Here is a 20,499-nt window from a genome sequence, read left to right as displayed (position 1 = left end):
CCCAAGCTACTGATTAAAAAAACAAAGCTCCTATGGTAATAATCAATGGAAAGATGACAAAGACCATGGTTTTAAATGTAGAGATTGGGTATATATGGTATGAGAATGTGCAAAAGAAATTTGAGCATGGATGCTGGAATAGAAGCGATGAAAATAATGGATGAAGTTGATGACTCCCTCTAGTGAGATTGGGGCTATAAATGTTGATAATTTTCAAGAGGCAAAAGAAGATTCTTCTTTTCTTTTAGTTTTTAGATGCATTCTTACTGCAAAAATGGAGATATGATGCACATCTCTATATTCCAAACCATAGTATGTTGTGGGAATGAAGCATGTAATCCAATTATTGATGGAGGTAATGACTTGAATCTAATGGTTGAGGCAACTGTTGCAAGGTTGAAATTGTCAACAGAATCTCATCCTCAACCATAAGAGACAGCATGAATCAATAATGCTTTTATTTTGATGACAAAAGGAAGTTCCATATCTATTTTTCATGGACATTATAATGATTCTATATGGTGCAATGTGATTCCCATGACCATTATATACCTTTTTCTTGGTTGACCTTGGCTCTATGATCAAGCTGTGTTTTATCATGGAAGAGTTAACACATTCTTTCACATTCAATTAAGAGGACATTGTTTATGAAGCTTATGAGTATGGAACAAATGAAGCAACATCCTGAAGAGAAGCCCAAGGATGTTGCTGAAACCCAAAAGAAGCCTATGTTTGTTCTTACCATGAAGAAGTTTGAAAGACAGAGTATGTGGCTTAAGGTGGAAGGTTTTAGAGACGTGATCAAAGAGTGGTGGCAGAAATACTAATCCTAGGGCAGTCCAAGTGTTGTGCTTTTTAAGAAGATGCAAGCCTTGAAGAAGGACCTTAAGGTTTGGAATAGATAAGTGTTTGGGAATGTTATAATCAAGAAAGAAGTTGCATTGGAGATGATAGATTATTAGGACAACATTGAAAGGGTGAGACCTCCCTTTGAAGATAATAGGAGGAACCGGAAGCAAGCAAAGAATGAGTACAACCATTTAGCCATTCTAGAAGAGATCTCATGGAGATAGAAATCCAAGGCTCTATTCAACCATTAAGGGCAGGGAATAACAACACAAGACTCTTTCATCGTATGGGAAATGTTCAACTAAATGGTGACCCCATCTGTAGCCTCAAAATAAACGAGATTAAGACAGAAGGCGAGAAAAAGCTTAAAGGTGATATTGTAGCCTATTTTAAGTTTGTGTTCAACATCCCCTAAGCAACGAGACCAAATATAGTAACAAATTTCTTCAAGTGTATTGGTGCTTCAAATAGAGTCTTTTTGGAGCGCCCGTTCTTAGAGGAGGAGGTGTTGTTTGCTCCCTCTAAGATGGATGGGAAAGCACCAGGGTCAAATGGGTTTTCTATGGCTATTTGAAAATTTTGTTGGCTTATAGTGGATAAGGAGGTGATGCTGTTTTTGCGAGGATTTTCACTTGAAGGAGGTATTTAGGCACAATCTTAATGCCACTTTCTTGGCTCTTATTCCTAAGAAGAGAGGGGAGGAGGACATTAAGGATTTTTGTCCAATCAGCCTTATGGGTAGTATCTACAAGCTTCTTGCTAAAGTGTTGGCGAATAGCCTAAAGAAGGTAGTTGTGAAGGTGGTGTCATTTTTCCAAAATGCCTTTGTGGAGGTGGATAGATCCTCGATGCAACTTTAATTGCTAATGGGGCAATTCAAGGAAGAGAAGCTCTAGGGCTAGGTCAATTTGCAAATTATATATAAAAATGACTTATGACCATGTGGAGTAGAATTTTCTCCTTTCATAGATGTAAAAAGGGGGTTTTGGTGTGAAATGGAGAAATTGGGTTTAGTTCTGTGTCTCTTCTATAAGGATGTTAGTTTTAATTAATGACTTCCCTTCAAAGTTTTTCCAAACTACACGAGGTTTACGACAAGTGACCATTTCTCACCTTATCTTTTTGTGTTAGTTATGGAAGCTTTAAGTAATCTAATCTCAAGGGTGGAGCCAGGAGGGTTTATTCATGGCTTTAAGATTAGGGGTAGATGGGGAGGAGGTTTCAAATCTCCCACCTCCTGTTTTTGGATGATACTCTTCTTTTTTGTGAGATTTTTTATTTTTTATTTTGATAAGTACTCTTCTTTTTTGTGAGATTAATTTGGATCAACTAACTCCCACACCGTGCCCTTCTCTCACTTCTTTAGTGCACCACCCCCCTTCAACTTGCCCATACTTGCCCACAATTACCCTTTTCTAGAGAGGGTTCCTTTCACTAACAAATCTCTAAGACTATTTGCCCAAAAGAGCCTCATTAAGGATGGATAAATCTTTGATGCCCAAACCCAGTTCCTGTTTCTCCAAGCAAACAATAGTCTAATTCACCAAATGCGGCTTTTGTTCCATAATTACTTATCACTAATGATGATTTAAGTTCATCTAGGAACTTGTCATAGTTACTATGTTAAGTTTATGTTTTAGTTCTTAGCTGACTTTTGTCAAGTTTCTATTTCTTTTATGTCTTTCATAATTTTAAAAAACTTCTATTTCTTCTACTTTCTAAATAATATTCCTTTCCGATATCATTTCCTATCGTTGCATGGAAAACTAAGGAATTACAAATGTTTTCCTATTAGGAAAGGGTCATAAGAGTCTATATAATAATGTAAACTTCTAAAGTAAAAAGGAGGAGAGTTTTAATAAATATTTCAGAATCTATTATGCTTCCTTTGCGAGTGTAAGTGTTTTTTCCCTAATTGCAATTGCTTATGAAACCCTATGTGTGATTGCCAAGGATTTCTTTCTTTCTTTAGCCATCTTTTATTTTTTTCCACCCCGAGAAAATTGTATAGTGCTAGAAATTTTAAGATCCCGCATCATACTCTTAAGCATTCATTAGTAAAATTCTTAATGTGAGGCTAAAAAGATTTGAGTGCTAAAAAGTATGGACTCAACAGAAGCAAAATCAAAGGAGAAAAATAAATCATAACCCAATATAGTTAATAAAGGAGAGGCTAAAATTTCAGACATAGGCAAGTCCTTGAGTCGAAGAGCGCTTAAGTCACAGAAGCCTTACATTTTGAGGCATTAAGGTCTTAATTCTCTAGGTTATGCCTCTTTCCATAAGGGGAGCAGCCAAGAGTGAACTTCAACAGCCGTTTTCACTATTACTAGATGGGTGTGTGCATTACACATGTAGGATGTAACACATGAAAGAAGTTGATTGGGTAAGACATGAGAGTGTAACATGTAGGAGAGAAGTTGAGAAAGATTTCAAAAGAAACATCATTAAACCCAGAATTGTGAAATTCAAATTGTAGCTTTCTTTTGATTTTTTATAATAAGGCAAGGGATTCTTTTTTTCTTTTTCTTTTTTGCAACATTTCACATGTTAAGATGGAACACTAATCCACATCTTCCTTTGCTAATAGTAATATAAGAGAAATAAAACCTAGCCAGTCTTTTTATGCTCTAGCAATGGCAGCGGAAAATATATTTAAGCATGTTGAGATTCAAACCCTACACCTCAAGAGTAATAGTAATAAATAAATAACTAGAACATTAATGTCATTATTTTGTTTAAAGAAATGAAAAGAAGCACATAACAGATGAAAATATTTCTCACTTGGGGTGGGAAACAGTTGGACAATACAAAAAGAACCACGATGACTCCAACTAAATGACATGGAACTCTTATAAATTAATCTAGTGTGGTATTAAAGCTAGCACGAGCATGGAGACATATGGCTATTCTGTTTTTCTGTATGGTTTGCACCAAGAAGATCCCTTTGGAAGAATATGTAAAAATAATTAGCATTTTCAGAATGATGCCTATAACAAACCAGAAATGCAATATACCTTAAATATGGGTTCCACCATGCCTTCGAAAACTTTACTTGATCGACCACGTCCAGACCGGGGATTTAATATCACAAGCACTTTTGGTGGACTTTTGCATTTTATATGAGACTCAGGATGAGAATCAATTGCAACTAAATCTGAAGCCTGTTTTTTTGAAGAAACCAGAGGATGAGGCAAACAATTTACAAAACATTGCTGATCTGCAAACCCACTAACCCACTGAAGTGCTTCTTCCAAGCTCGAAGCCAGGAAGCGGTAGTCTTTCCGACTTCTTCGAGTCTTCATAAAACAAGAAAGGCCACATGAAGCCTTATTTATTGGGTATGAATGCACAGTAAAATGTCTGAGACCAGAGCTGTACGATACCTGTCAAAGTAATGAAACAAAATATCAATTCTCATTCCAAGGAAGAGAAGCCACAAATTTAAAGAGAAAAAAGTGTAACCAGCCTGGAAAAGCTTACTGAAATCACATCCTCCAAACACAAGATATGAGAACCCCAAACTAACGCCTTGCTTGTAAGTTTAGCATCAACAGCTTCTTGATTTGTAACTTCAGTTGAAGTTTGAACATCAGTACTTTTACTGGTCTTTCTCTTGTCCAAAACCAGTTTTCCTGAAAATACTTCAACACCCAACAGATCAGACTGTTCATCTCCCACCTCAATTCTGTGCTCCTCCCTCTTTACTTTCTCTGGATTATCACTGGGGAAACTGATCTCACTCCGCTTTGAAGCCTTCACCTTGCTGCGTTTCTCTGGAAAGACAATTGGGGAAGAATGCTGCCCTGTTGCAATTTGAGAACACAAGCCCATGCGACGAAGAGACTGCTGGGATGCCAGTCTTAAAGAGCCACTATTCTTGGAAAGACTCCCACTTTTCTGCATATCTGTTAAAAGAAAACAGTGACAACAACTCACGGAGAATAGATGGAAATAGGACTTGCAGATGGGGTCCATAAACAAATAACCACAAGAAGAACATTCATATCATTAGTTTCTACTTGTCAATAATAATGGGAAAAGGTTTAACAAAAATGAAATGGAATAAAAATACAAGGAGCAAATGAAATATTTGTAAATAATATACTAGCAATGCAACCTTTAACTGTATTAGAATATGTGTAAATGTGCACAACATGAATAACATTTGTAACAAAAACCTGGATTGATTGCTATAGTTGCAGTTACAATTTTGTGTCCTCAAGATAGTGTTGGCAGTTCTGTCCTAAGTTGAGTTGCCAATATGGTTCTGAACATTCAATCAAACTCTTCTTGAAAAGGTTGGATTTGAAGAACTCCCCAATTTGTCTATGTGAATCCCTTTTTTTCCTTTTTGATAGGCACATTGCATTCATTATATGAAACAGAGCCTAAACAAAAAGGTGTGGAAAAGCATTCACAGTGTACACAAGGGCACCAGAAGGTTCACACCTAGTCATGGGAAACGCAAAAAAAAAAAAACTCCCCTCACTACATAGAGCTCAAACAATCAATAAGGTCTAACATGAACAAAGAGCAATCTTCTATGTACACCCTAACCCATTCCAAAATGCCTATGCAAATCTTTCTTTGAGCACACCATTGAGATGGTGAGGGACCTAGACACCCTACTTTCAACTTTGAAAATACAAAAGGTTCTAATGTTGGTTAATTACATCATAAATGTTTAGCATGAAGCCAAACCAAGTACAGAAGAGATCAGTCCCTCAATCTAAGAAGTAATTTAATAGACTGATCAAGAGTCTAACTCATATTTCAATCCATCAAGGTGCCCTTTCGATTGATTCATGCTGAAAATTAGAGATTGATCCATCCAAGGGTACTCTTGATAGATTAAATGTCAATCCCACCTCAAATAGGAACCTTCCATATTTATATCACAACTCTGTTAGCCAACCTAAAATGCTTCCCTGTGTATATATAAAACTCAAAAGGATTATTTTTTTAATGAGTAAACAAAGAAAAAAAAAAAAGAGGAGGATACTCATGCATTGAGCTTGGGAAAACATTTGGAGATTTTCCTCGATAAAAATTTTTTCTTAATGAAAAGAATTTCCATTATTTTTTTAAAAGCCTCGAACATTAGAACCCTCTGATCCTTTCCTACAACTGGGTGCAACTTGTGAGGAGCCGTTGAACCTGTTGGATCTTTACATTGTGCATTGGATCTACTAAAATTGAATTGGAAGTGTTCATGGAGCAGTGTAGAAGTCACAATGTGATGGAAAACTTGATTGTGCATCTTCGCAATTGATTAATGTATGCAACCCACAACTCAGGGTGACCTCTATTGCTTATTGAGGGAGAGAGAGAGAGAGCAGAAGAAGAAGGAAAAAAGAAAAGGAAGTCCAGAGTGTGCTTTAATTATGATTAAAAAGAATTCATCCTTCAGTTATTGACAGGAGTCTTGTGCAGTTTGTATTTGAACCATGGCATAAAAGTTTCATGTGGTTTAGGTTGAAGATTCCAATCAAAATCAAAGAAAGCTATACTTCTAGGAATCTGAAGATTTACATGGTATGTGTATCTCTGCCCATGGACAGGAGCCTTGATGACAATTAAGGTTTTGAATTTTGTATATGCACATTGTTGTTCTAAATGTTCTGGTTTTCCAATAAAATTAAAAAAAGAAAAAAATTCACTTCAGCTAAACCATAGTTCACATTAAGCAGAGTTTTTTCTTGTCTCTCATAATGACAAATTTGGCATTCAATATTTTAACTCTCATGACTTCTTCCTGCGTTTCTTCAGCACTTAACAGGACATTACAAAAAAAGCAACAGATAGAACACCATACACAATCAATTGTTTTCATGGTTGCTCACTTATCACATAATCTCAGTCAAAATAATGTTTTATAAAGATAAATATGCTTTTGAACAAAGTCCTCCAGTGATGGATCATATGAGAAGCATACCTCCAGGATGGGTGAGATTTACCTGGATCCACAGGGCTCGTTGCTAGGGCTTTCTTTACAGCTCCGCTCAGATTCTCATGCCATGAGCTGATCATAGAGAGCTCCCTAGGACTTCTCCATTAGGGTAGATAAGCAGATAGTAAAAAGCCTCCAAACAGATGAAAATATCACTCACCTGTTATAAAGGAGAGGGCAGAAATGAAATTGTGGCACATAATCCATTAATCAATAAATTGCATTATCTGTGAGCAAAATTTTATAGGTGTCAAAGGACAGCTTTGCTGTCCACACTTCTTTCCTTATTTTAGTCCACAATTGTTTCCTTATTTATCCATTTATTATTCTATACAGTTAGCATACATTATTTGACAGATTATAGTTTACATGTAAAGGGCTAGAATCATGCGGGAATTTATTTGCTTTTATTTGCTTTCTATGAATAACATCCTTGTAAAGTCTATATATAATATACAAAACTCAAGGCCAAGGTATTTCAGTCATTCACACAATATTTTGACATGGTATCAAAGCAAGGTTGCTAATTTTTCTTCCCTCAAATTCTTTTCTGTCTTCTCGGTTTCGGAGGTGCCTCTCGTGTCTTTCGGTAAAGTTTGTATTGATCCGTGCTGCACCTAACCACAACCATTTTTCTCGGTATTTCTGTGGCTGTCGTGGGTCAATTTTCTTCTGGGATTTTTTTTTGGTCCATCTTTTTGTCTCGGGTTCTATTTATTTTCTATGGATTCCGCACTTGTGTGTGTTAAGTTTACAGACACAAACTATTCTACCTGGGCATTTCAGTTTGAACTTTTTCTTAAGAGAAAAGACCTTTGGGGTCATATTGATGGCACGAATGTTGAAAAACCATCCACTTTTGACAAATCTTAGGGTGTTGGGTCTTCTCCTTCACAGGCTGTGCTTGATGCACGCATCATGTCTTGGCTTCTTGGTTCAGTGGAGCCTCATATTGTCACCCACTTGCGGCCCTATCGCTCCGCTCAATCTATGTGGGCTTACTTGAAGAAAGTTTATCATCAGGATAACGATGCTCGTTGGTTTCAGTTAGAACATGCGATTGCCATGTTTCAACATGGTAGTCTATTAATCCAGGACTAGTACTTGGCATTTCTGACTCTTTGGCATGAATATGCTGATTTGGTTACAGCGGATGTTCCTATTGCCGCTCTCTCAACTATTCAGACTATTCACGCGACTACTCGGCGTGATCAGTTTCTTATGAAACTATGTTCGGAATATGAATCTATCCGCTCCTCTTTACTGAATAGATCTCCTGTTCCCTCTCTTGATATTTGTTTTGGTGAGTTACTTCGTGAAGAGCAACGCCTTAGTACTCAAGCTATTCTGAAGCAATCTCATGGCAGTTCCAAGACGGCAACTGTAGCTTATGCTGCCCAAGGACGCGGACCACCTATGCATTCCAAAAACTTGCGTGTTTCTACTACAAGGAATATGGGCATATTACTGCCACTTGTCCTAAGAAGTTTTGTTCTTATTGCAAGAAGAAGGGTCACATTATCAAAGAATGTCGTATTCGCCCCTAGAATCGTCAGGCCTAAGCATTTCAAACTTCGGTTATTATCCTTCCTGTAACAACTTCTGTAGCACACGACTCTCCTTTAGTTGCGTGCTCTGTTCCTAAACCTCCTGCACCAGATTACTGCACCCCAGAAATGGTGCAACGGATGTTAATTTCAGCATTATTAGCAATGGGGTTCCAAGGTAACAATTCTACTAAACTCTGGTACGTGGACTCGGGGGCCTCTAATCACATGACTAATTCCCACCGCTTTGTGTCATGTTCGGCCCTACGTTGGTCAATCTTCCATTCAGACTGCCAATGACAGCTCTTTGCCCATAGCTGCTATCGGCGATGCCTCTTCTAAGTTCACTGATGTGTTTCTTGCTCCTCAGCTTTCCACAAATCTTATTTTTGTTGGCCAATTAGTTGATAAAAATTGTGCTGTTAATTTTTCTGGTAATGGTTGTGTTGTGCAGGACCAGGTAACGGGGGAGCCGATCGCGAAGGGACCTAAAGTGGGGCGCTTGTTTCCACTATTTTTACCTGTTCCAGATTTTTCTCCACTTTCTTCTATTAAGTCTTTTGCTTGTAATAATGTTTCAGATCTTAGTATGGTGTGGCATCGTCGTTTAGGACATCCCAATACTCAGATCTTATCTCATGTATTGAACTCTGATTTACCTGGTAATAAGGATCATTCTTCTTTATCTCTTGAGTGTGATTCTTGCAAACTTGGTAAAAGTAAAACTCTTCCCTTCCCTTTGCATGCAAGTAGAGCATCTCATTGCTTTGATCTTATCCATAGTGATGTTTGGGGACCTTCCCCGATTAGTTCACATGAGAAATTTAAATATTATGTGACTTTCATTGATGATCATAGCAGATTTACTTGAGTCTACTTTCTTCGCTCTAAATCTGAGGTCTTTTGTACTTTCACTGAGTTTTTAGCATATGTTGACTATCAATTTTCTACTTCTATTAAGACATTACGCACAAATTCCGATGGTGAGTATTTGTCTACTGAGTTTCAAGCATTCTTGGCTTCTAAAGGTATTATTCATCAACGTTCATGTCTCTCTACTCCTCAACAAAATGGAGTTGCTGAACACAAAAATCGTCATCTCCTAGATGTGGTACATACTCTCTTATTAGAATCTTCTGTTCCATCCATGTTTTGGGTAGAGGCTCTGAAAACTGCTACTCACTTGATTAATCGTTTACCTTCTCAAGTCCTACATATGGAGTCTCCCTATTTCCGTTTATTTGCTAAGCAACCTAGTTATGATCACCTTCGTATTTTTGGTTGTGTATGCTTTGTTCATTTACCTCCTCATGAGTGATATAAATTATCTGCTCAATCTGTTCGATGTGCTTTCTTAGGATATAATATGTGTTAAAAGGGATTTGTTTGCTATGATCCTACATTACATCGTACACGTATTTCTAGGAATGTTATTTTCTTTGAAAATCAACATTTCTTTTCTATATCCTCTTCTACTATGGTCCTCCCTTCCTTTGAGCAGCAGTTCTTAGATCTTCATCCAGTCAATTTTCGCTTTCAACCAGGTATTGTGTATACGAGACGCTCCCGCCCATAGTCTCTTTCGGTGGCTCACTTGATATCTGATCCTACTATGCTCCAGATTTAGTCAGTTGTAGCACCTCTAGCACCTTTAGTACGTCGCTCTCCTCGAGTGTTTGTACCTCCGAATAGGTATGGATTTCCCTCTTCCAGTTCTGGCAATTCTATTTCAGTCCTTACTGCTGCATTGTCCAATTTTGATATTCCCACATGCTACTCACATGCTGCCAAGCATGATTGTTGGCGACAAGTTATGCAGGAAGAAATTGTCGCTTTAGAGGCCAATCACACTTAGGACATTGAGCCCTGTCCTCCCACTATTGTTCCTCTGGGTTGCAAATGAGTTTACTCAATCAAGGCCCGATATGATGGAAGTTTGGATCGTTACAAAGCTCGGCTTGTTGCACTTGGGAATAATCAGGAATATGGTGTCAATTATGAAGAAACCTTTGCTCTTGTGGCTAAAATGACTACTGTTTGTACGATTCTAGCTCTTGCTGCTTCCAGTGATTGGCCACTACATCAGATGGATGTAAAAAATGCTTTTCTTCATGGGGATCTTAAAGAGTGTATTTATATGAAGCCACCCCCGGGATTGTTTCCCTCTCCGACTTCACATGTGTGTAAGCTTCGTCGCTCTCTTTATGGTCTCAAACAGGCTCCAAGGGTCTGGTTTGATAAATTCCGCACCACTTTATTACAATTTTCATTCAGGCAAAGCAAGTATGACACTTCCTTGTTTCTTCGGAAATCAGACATGGGTATTGTTATTCTTTTGGTTTATGTTGATGATATTGTGATCACTGGTTCCGATTCTGATTTACTTGGTCAGCTCAAAACTCATCTCTCCGAGTCCTTTCATATGAAAGATCTTGGGTCTCTCACATATTTTCTTGGTCTTGAGGTGCATCATAGTCCCTCTGGTATTTCCCTCAATCAACATAAGTATACGAGTGACTTGGTGGCTACAGCTGGTCTACAAGGGGCTACTTCTGTTGATACTCCCATGGAATTAAATGTCAAGCTTCGCAAAGAGGAGGGCGACTTACTTGTTGATCCCAGTTTATACAGGAAGTTGGTGGATAGCCTTGTTTATCTCACCATTACTAGACCGGACATTTCTTTTGCTATACAACAAGTCAACCAATTCCTTCAGACTCCTCGTCATCTTCATTTGGCTGCGGTCCGTAGGATCATACGCTATGTTCAAAGCACTTCTACTCGTGGCTTGTTCTTCCTTGCAAACAATTCTACTCGCCTTGCTGCTTATAGTGATGCTGATTGGGCTGGTTGTGCGAATACCAGTCGCTCCATCACTGGTTGGTGTGTGTTCTTAGGTGATGCATTGATCTCTTGGAAAAGTAAGAAGTAAGACAGAGTCTCTAAGTCATTTACGGAATCTAAGTATTGGGCGATGTCTCTTGCTTGTTCTGAAATCATTTGACTTCGAGGTTTGCTTGCAGAGTTAGATTTTTTTAAGATCGATCCTACACCTCTACATACCGATAATACAAGTGCTATTCAGATCATGGCCAATCTTGTCTATCATGAGCGCACAAAGCATATTTAAGTGGACTGTCACTCTATCCGTGAAGCCTTTGAAGCTCATGTTATCACTTTTTCACATATTTCCACTAACTTACAAATTGTTGATATCTTCACCAAGGCTCTCTCTCGTCATCGACATTGCTTGCTAAGTAGCAAATTGATGCTTGTTGATCAACCTGCATCAATTTGAGGGGGGCTGTCAAAGGACAGCTTTGCTGTCCACACTTCTTTCTTTATTTTAGCCCACAATTGTTTCCTTATTTCTCCATTTATTATTCTGTACAGTTAGCATACATTATTTGACAGATTATAGTTTACATGTATAGGGCTAGAATCATGCGGGAATTCATTTACTTTTATTTGCTTTCCATGTATAGCATCCTTGTAAAGTCTATATATAATTTACAAAACTCAAGGCCAAGATCTTCAGCCATTCACACAACATTTTGACAATAGGAGCATACAATTTTATTTTATAAGAGAGTGAATACATTAAAAGAAAGGAAATGCCAAAATAGCGTCCCAAATAATACAGGAACAGCATGCAAATTTTAAAATAAACCAAACCAATTGAAAACTCTTACCACCCAAAGCATCAATTTTATTTTATTTTATTGGTAGGCAAAGATGAATTTATTAACCAAAGTATCATGAATTGTGGTTGGGAAGAGACATCAAGGAAAGAAAGAAAGAAAGAAAACAAACCTCATAAACTTAGGAAATCCAACTAGATATGTCTTCATCCTGAACACAAATCAAAGAGAGCAGATTGATGAGAAAAACCTAATTAGTATGGAGCAAATTAGTAGTAGACATTAATTACACACGAACAGTATATACACATTGATGATATAGGCATGTACTGCAGACAGCCAATTAGATGAAATACAGGTTAGCTCTACCTAATTATTCAGAACATAGAAACTGCAGTGTAGGTAAAGACACAATAAAGCAATGGCAATCAACATTCTTGGCGTGCCTTCACTGCAGTTGCTTATGGTATGTCTTAACTAAACCCACTAGAAATGATTTCTTACAGAATCTATTGGACAACAATATTTTCTTTGTTTATTGAATTGTTAAATTCAATTCATTAGTTAATTACAAAAATAAGTTCAACAAATAAAATAATTTCAAGCTAATATAAATCTTTTTCAATATTGTTGATATCATATAAAAAATTGTCAGTCATGTCATTATTTTTTGGGAAGTAATAATCCATTACACAATAAATTTCAATTAATTTTTAAAAGTTCATATTAATGGATTAGTTTGTTTCAAATAAAAAAAAATCAATTAATTTAAAAATAGATTCAGATCAAGACTAAAAATATAATAGCAAATCTACTTTAATTTGCCAATCTGCTACATATTGTTGTTTATCATTTCAATACAGTTAGAAACCAGTTGGAAAAGACAAATGAGACTCCTTGTGGGAGATGGTCATTCAGGGAAAAAGCTGCATCTTATAAAGAGAACTACTGTTTGTAATAACAGAAATAAGAGCCTAGCATTAGGAGTTTCGGTATGTAAACAAAGTTTTTCTCAGAAAATGATTGCAAGACATTTGACAGAGAGCAAGATAACCTTATGCGACAGAAGATTTTAGGTGAATTTGGTGCACTTGATAGGAATTGGAGCTTGAAAGAGGTTGGAAAGGCTTTCACATAGGCTTTTAAAAAGCTATAACGTAAGAACAGGAGTCGTCTTAGCCCACAAGTTGTATCCACATGAGAAATGGGCTAAAACCAATTTTTCGTTACATAGCTGGTATGGGAAATTTTTCCTCAAGATAGCTTCCCTACCCTTTTCAAAATTGTCTACAACAAGAATATGATAGGGTGGTTTTGTTGGGCAGCAAAGGCAGGGGTCATTGGAACCCCCGCTTTCATAGGTCATTTCATGGTTGAAGATGGATACGGTCAGCACTTTCTGGATTGCATTCATTTGTCCCTTTCCAAGGAACAAAGAGAATGAATAATGGGCAATTCTTTGTTAGGTCCTTTTGCACCTTATCTTCTGAGATCACTTGAAAGTTTTCAGCCAAGGAGTTTGGGCATCAGGGGCTCCATTGATGATGTCCTTTTTTGCTTGGGAAATGGTGTTGGAAAGATCCTCATGATTAATGAATTTTTGAGAAGGGGGATGACCTTTAGTGTATGGATGTTGTTTGTGCAGTATTAAGGAAGAGTTGGTGAACCATATCCTCATTCAGTGTGGCTAAGCTCTAGTATTACAGATCTCATGTTCTCTTTGTTGGTCACTAGAGGGCTCTTCCAGGAACAGTAAAAGAATTCCTCTTATTGTGGCAATTCTTGCATGGAAAAGACACAAGAAGGATTTGGATGATGACTCAACTTTGATTATTTTGGTGCAGCTAAAGAGAGGTAATGCCAAAACTCTTAGAAAATGAACATTTAAAATTTAAATTGCGAATTGAAAGAAGGTTTCCCCAGAGGTTAGTCCTTCCTAGATAAGGCTAGGATCATGTGGGGGGCTAACCTTTGTCTTTTGGGATACTATAGAGCGATTGGGTCGTTATTAGGATGTTCAACCTTTAGCTGTTGTGTTTATCATCTTTTCCCCTATTGTTGCTATTTGTGCATTCTGCTATTTTTTATTTTTTATTTTTTGATAGGCCTTTGTGCATTCTGCTATACTTTGATTGTGTCCCTCTTTAGGTGCTTATAGATGTATTTCTCATTTCTTTACATATTAAAATAAAAACGGTAGCAACATTTTTCATCACCAGCATAGGATAAAGTCACCCTCAAACTTTTGGAAACAAAAATAAAATAAAATAAAAATTGCACCTTGGGGATGTTGAAGTACCAATTTTACTAAAAGCTTAAACTTATAGGATTTGGGTTCACAGTGTATATCATACTCTCCAACACCCTCCCTCATGGGTAACCTTGTTTTTGGATCTTACACATGGGCTTAATAAATTAGGAAATAATAACATACGGTGGTGAGACTCGAGCACATGGCCTCCGTTTGGGAAGTGTTGACAATTAAAAACAACTAAAAGATGTCATTTGAAAACACCATATTTTTTGTTTTCTAATTGTCAAATGTGTTTTCCTTTTTTTTTTTTTTTCGAAGAATTAGAAAACTATTTTCGAAAACAATTACCAAATAGGGTCATGATCTCCCACCAAACAAGATTCTAATACCATGTTGAACTACCAATTTTCCTACAAATTTAAGTTTATAAGATTTGGATTCACAATGTATCTCATATTCTCCAATAGGGGATTTAATGTTATCAATATATATAAAAATTACATCCAACTAAAAAAAGAAAAGGGGAGTGGGGGGTTCGTGTTGAAGGGGGATATAGATTAAAAAAAGGGGACTTCTCTAAGTACCTCTTCAATATCGTTGATCCATCTTTAACATTTTCTACTTATCCATTTTCGTTCTTCCCTTTTTTCTTCCTCCTTCCCCTCCCTTTCCCTTGTCAAATCCTCTTTTCTTTTTTTCCATTGTGTATTATTATTTAGGGTTTCCTCATCAATTTTCGCATTTTCTATGATACAACTAAATATAAAAGATTACAAAAGGAAGAAGAGAAGATCAAATGAAATCTAGATTCTTATCATCCTAGTGATGGGAACTTTGTAAATCAATTTGCTCACTTTCTCAAAATTATAAAGCATTTAAATTTCTCACCTTTGAGGCCTAACTTGAGTGGCAAGGGCTTGACATGGAGATTTGTGAGGCTCCAATTTTGATTCCTTGGATAAAAAAAAAAAAGAAAAAAAATTCAATATCTTTCCATGCTTAACATCTCATTCATCTAGGATATAGGCATGAACACTGGGTCTTTTGTGTGGATATGCATGTTTTGAAGCTAAATGGTGTCCACATAGTATGGAACTAATTTAGTAGAACCAAAAAAGGGGAACAAGAATACTAATCAAGTTCTTTATTGAATCAAATTCAAGTCCATGTCAGTCTCCTTTGATCCTTTCAACAGATTGCCTTCTAGTAGATTCTACAATGGACATTCAGGGAGTGCATTGGATCCAACAACTATTAATGAGTCACCCCTAATTGCAGAAAATTGTAGAAACTCTAAAAGCCTAGAAGACTTCATAAATTTTATAATGGAGGATCAATCTTTCTGTTTTTGTCACTAAAATACCCTTCTAGTGTTGGAAGTTATAAATCAAAACTTTTTTGGTGGGCTATGATTGCAAAACAATGTTTCAATAGAGATAAAGAAGATTCCTATTTGATGCTGAATTGTCAGTCTCAATTGATCTTAAATCAATCAAAGTGTGGTCTCTAACATGGATTGATGAAGAAGGTGCAGTATAGGTTGAATGGTAAATCACCTTCTAGTAAATCCAACAAACAACCAGAGAGTGCATGGTTCCAATGGACAATTGGAGAGTGCATTTTATCCAACTATTGTATGGTAGCCACACCAAGCTGTAGAAAAGAGTAAAGATTCTAAGGCGCTATTCGGTAACTGTTTTCAAAAACAGTTTTTGAGCATGTTTTGTAGAACAAATGTTTGTTTGGGGAATCTAAAATGTTTTTAACCTATTTTTTATGTTTTTATATATATTTTAAAGAACTTTTATATGTAGTGTTTTATATTTTAATCATTCTCCATATTTGTATAATTATTTTTTAAAACAATTCTTAGAAAAGAAGTGAAAACAACTAAAAATTATTCTCTGAAAAAGCTCGATTTTATGTTTTTAAAAATGGAAAACAATTTTTTATTTTCTGGTTATCAAACGTGTTCTCCTATTTTTTGTTCTAGAGAACAAAAAATTGTTTTTGAAAACAGTTACAAAACAAGCCCTAAAGTCAAACACCCCCCCCCCCCCCCCCCCCCCGCCCCGGATCCCCCTCCCCTTCCCCTTTTTCTTTCTTGTGTCACTAAAATACCCCTCTATTCTTGGTAGTTATAAATGAAAGCTCTTTTGGTGGGCCACAATTTAAAAACGATGTTTTGAAACAAATAAGGAAGATTTCTATTGATGCTAAATTGTCATTGGTTGATCAAGTTGTAATTTCCAACATGGGAGCATCCATTAGTTGAAGAGTAAATTATACGGCTAATTGACAATTTTTGCAAAACATTTTTAATGTGATGATCAACATTTGAACACATGAAACATTTTTAATGTGATGATCAACATTTGAACACATGAAAAAACCACTTTATAGTTTCTAAGGTTGGAAACAGTATCTCTAGGTCCAATGTTGGGATGGCTAGAAATGAATGATTAACTTATCAGTTCAAAAATCATGTGTTACATGTCGAAAATTTTCATACAAACTTTTTATCATCTATAATTCTTTTATTATTTGAACAAGATAGGAAATATACTCTAGAATGCATATACACTATATCAAGGCTATATTTGATTCTAGGAAAATTTGAGGAAAAATGTAAGGGAAAGAAAATAGCAAGGAAAAGTATAAGGAAAAAAAAAATTAAATTCAATAAATTATTTTTATATTCTACTTCAAACTCATTTAATTTATTTTAATTATTTTATATAAAGATTAAATAATTTGAAATCACATAAATTTTTAATTAATTTTAATTATATTTTATTTTCTTCCATATTTTTATAATAAAACCAAATATAAAAAAAAAATTCTTAACATTTCTTTTCTTTAAGTTAATTATATTTTATTTTCATTGGTATTTTCCTTTCTTAATATTTTTTTTTTGCTTTCATTGACACTTTCTTGAAACCAAACATAGTACAAGTATTTCCGTACATTATCGAAATAGGTTCATTAACAGGGGTTTTCCCCTCTCTGGCCCTTGGAGTCAGCTGACTGTGCAGCTTAAATTGAAGGATGTTCTACAAACACATGACATGAATATGAAACATGCCATGCCATGCCCTTCCTTCCCTCAAAAGGACTATAGCAGGCAGTGCCAAAACTATGGTTTCTTTAAGTTATGTAAAAAACAGTTCCTAGAGAAGATTTCCCAGAAAATTCTCCCAACACCTTAAGATTCATTTATCTATTTGTGCTCTATAAAAGTTATCAAGACGATCATAGTCTAATTTATGACAATTCTGTGACTATATCCCTAGGCAGCAAATACAAAAACAATATATACAGTTAAAGACGATGGATCTGCAAAAAGCGGCTAAATAGAAAGCCCTACTCGGACATTAAATTGTCAAGAAACCGAAAGAATGCTCTTGTCGAACAGCAGAATATAAGATCGAAGACGCTTGATCCTGATATACTCTGAAAGAAACTCAAAAATTTAACAACACAGCTGAAAGAAAGAAAGAGCGTACCTGCTGCAGATTTGAAGAAATGGAGAGGAAAGATTGGCAGAAGCCCTAATGCTGTTGTGCTCTTCTTCTTCAATTCAAGCCCTAGAGCCACGACAGATACAGATAGAGACAGAGACAGGAGAAAAAGAGAACGTTGTCTTCTGGTGCAGCAATCCAAGCCCTAGAGAGTATTGTCCCAGAAAGAAAGGGATTAAAGGCTAGAGAGAGGAGGAATTGTTTTGGTACACCCACAACGTCCGTTTACCATTTTGCCCCTATAAGCTAGCACAGCACCAGTGAGGTTCAAATTAGGAAAACTTTAAGCTACTCAACGCCTACCAACAGTACTTTCAATCTCCACCGTCCAAACTCTATAGTAAAATTTATGTCGTTGATAAGGATACAAAAATAGGATTAGGTATAAAAAAAACCTTAAGATCAAGCAGAAACAATAATACCAAGTATAAAAAAATGAAAATAAAATATAATATAATAAAACCTTAGCATGATTTGATCACCTTTTTTGTATTTATATGATCGGTGCTATAATCAAACCCCTCAAATTATCAAAGATGACAAATTTTAGATTTCTCATAATCAGTCGCTAAATCTACTCTAATATCCATTATTTTTGGGTAGTATTATCTAAAATAGGAAAAATGATTAATTTTTACCTTTTATATATTATTCTACTTTATGATAAAAAGATAATTCTATGGGTAATCTTGACAATTAATTCGTTCCCTAGGTTTTTCTTTTTCTTTCTTTGTTTCTTTTTATAATTTTTTTTATTTGCTATATTTCATTTAGGAAGAATATGTGGGAAAAAGAGGGTTGTTCTTAGGATGACCGGTTTAAAGACAAATGATTCTAGTTTGAAGATGGATTAGATGTTAGCTTTACTTGACTGCTTTTCGGTAACCTTTAATGGAAAGTGTTGAGACTTGAAAAACTTGAAATTCAAGAATTGCTCTATTTCTTCCTCCATATAAGGTTGCAATTGAAGTGTCATTAAAGTAGAGAGGGTGGTAAGAGATGTTTTATGATAAAATTTACACTCTAGTACCTTTTTTGAATGAAGAATTAGAAACTTTGATTTTTGTTGAGCTATGAAGGTTTGCATGAATTTGAGATATGTTGAATTATGCATTTTGTATTGAAAATTATTGCTCTTGGCTTGATAAAAGATGATTAAATAGTTATAATGTTCTTTGTTGGAATATATGAATTTTGCTAGTGACTAACTTTGAAGTGTATTAAGAGCAACATGGCACTTGGTACTTAAGGTGTTGGAAATTGTGGAAAGACACCGATAAGCATGACTTTGGGAAATTAAATTGAGGAAATGGCCCTTGAAATAAAAAAACTCATTACATCAAATAAAAAAAAAAAAGAAAAAAAAAGATAAACTACATTAAGGTGAAAGACCCTACCTACCATGGGAAAATCCTAATTCGAATTAAGTTGGGTCATAGACGTATGTCCATGGGTGAGAACCCTAGAATTATAGGTTTTAAGTAATCCAAGATATTTAAGTGATTAATCAACAGGTATATGGTAAGAATGGTATGATCAAATTGTTATTGTAACCTCTTAGAGGTGATAATGCTCTAGTATGCTGAAAATGTAATTATTGATTATGCATTTTTGTGTACTGCTCTTATGAGGTATGAATGGTCTAAATTTCTAGGTAGAAGTTGTCAAGGAACCCCATATTACTTTGTTCCCAAGCCTTGGATCACGTAGGGTGTATAAATTTTTGTCTTAGGCTTTTCTAGATCTAACACAATAAAAAAAACAAGACAAAAAATCATTATTAATCATAGATCTAGAGATTGTAAGTTCATATTTGGGATCTAGGTTTAATGACTTTAGTGTAACTTCACCTAATCCATTTCACTTAGGTCATAATTAAGTAATTAACTCTATTGAGGTCTAATTAATTAAATAACCAAATCCAAAAAGACCATTCATAAAATCCAGTATAACCTTACACTTTCACCAAATGCCCTTATGCACACTTATGAATTCCAAATCCAAAAACCCTTAATCAAATGTGCCACTATTAATAAGAAGCTCAAGCGAGGACCACTAGGACCCATAAGAAAATATTGGCTTTCTCATAATCTAATTCTGAAGCTAACTTAACACTCTATTAAAGAAAGTCAATTACACTCAAGTATCCTATAATATTACAACAAGGCAAAGCTTGGGTCTGTGACCTACTACTATTCATTGCATGCAGACTTCTCATGAATCGATATTCATAATCTAACGAGGTAGTGCTATAAATCTCTCAAGATTACCTCTCTAATCCTTAAGTGATAGATCCTCCCATTATGTGATCAATTGACATACTCTAAAAGACAACTATTATCTAATATATGGGTAATATCTCTCATTGCATGCACAACACACACACATAAACATGTATATATGTGTATATATATATATATATATATATATATATATATATATATATATATATATATATATATATATATATATATATATATTCATCACTAAGGACATGGAATAAATAAGAAACCTTGAAAACAAAGGCAAACACATCCTAGAAAGGATCTAACATACTTTTCCCTAACCTAAGGTTGTGATACCAATTGTTGAAATATTTGAAAAATCCATTCCAAACTTGAGATTATTGGGATGCATGCAACCATCTTCCTAGGGATACTAAATCTAAGCAACAAAAACATTAAAAATAATAATACTCTAGATATAGGTGCTAAAGATTACCTATGATTTAGAT

At 35.5% G+C, this 20,499-nt stretch overlaps 1 protein-coding gene across 9 annotated transcripts in view; it reads right to left on the bottom strand.

Annotated features, from left to right (window-relative positions):
* The window catches only part of LOC117918937 (sphingoid long-chain bases kinase 1), a 37,652-nt gene extending 19,682 nt beyond the window's left edge, over positions 1–17,970 (bottom strand). The window contains exons 1-6 of one of the 9 annotated variants that reach the window (XM_034835926.1): positions 17,751–17,970; positions 15,133–15,197; positions 12,163–12,201; positions 6,788–6,962; positions 4,333–4,757; positions 3,867–4,235 (exon numbers count right to left, since the gene is read on the bottom strand). In XM_034835926.1, the coding sequence (XP_034691817.1) occupies positions 3,867–4,235; positions 4,333–4,755 (792 nt within the window). In that variant the 5' untranslated portion in view covers positions 4,756–4,757; positions 6,788–6,962; positions 12,163–12,201; positions 15,133–15,197; positions 17,751–17,970. Of the gene's footprint in view, positions 1–3,866; positions 4,236–4,332; positions 4,758–6,787; positions 6,963–12,162; positions 12,241–15,132; positions 15,198–17,750 lie in introns of all 9 variants that reach the window. The other 8 variants (XM_034835921.1, XM_034835918.1, XM_034835923.1 and 5 more) reach the window with 8 other exon arrangements.
* Positions 17,971–20,499: the final 2,529 nt, after the last annotated feature.

This window comes from Vitis riparia, chromosome 7 (assembly GCF_004353265.1).
Source record: "Vitis riparia cultivar Riparia Gloire de Montpellier isolate 1030 chromosome 7, EGFV_Vit.rip_1.0, whole genome shotgun sequence".
NCBI classification, from domain to species: domain Eukaryota; kingdom Viridiplantae; phylum Streptophyta; class Magnoliopsida; order Vitales; family Vitaceae; genus Vitis; species Vitis riparia.
The sequence above is the reverse complement of the archived record's forward strand: the minus strand, read 5'-3'. Positions and strand labels throughout refer to the sequence as shown.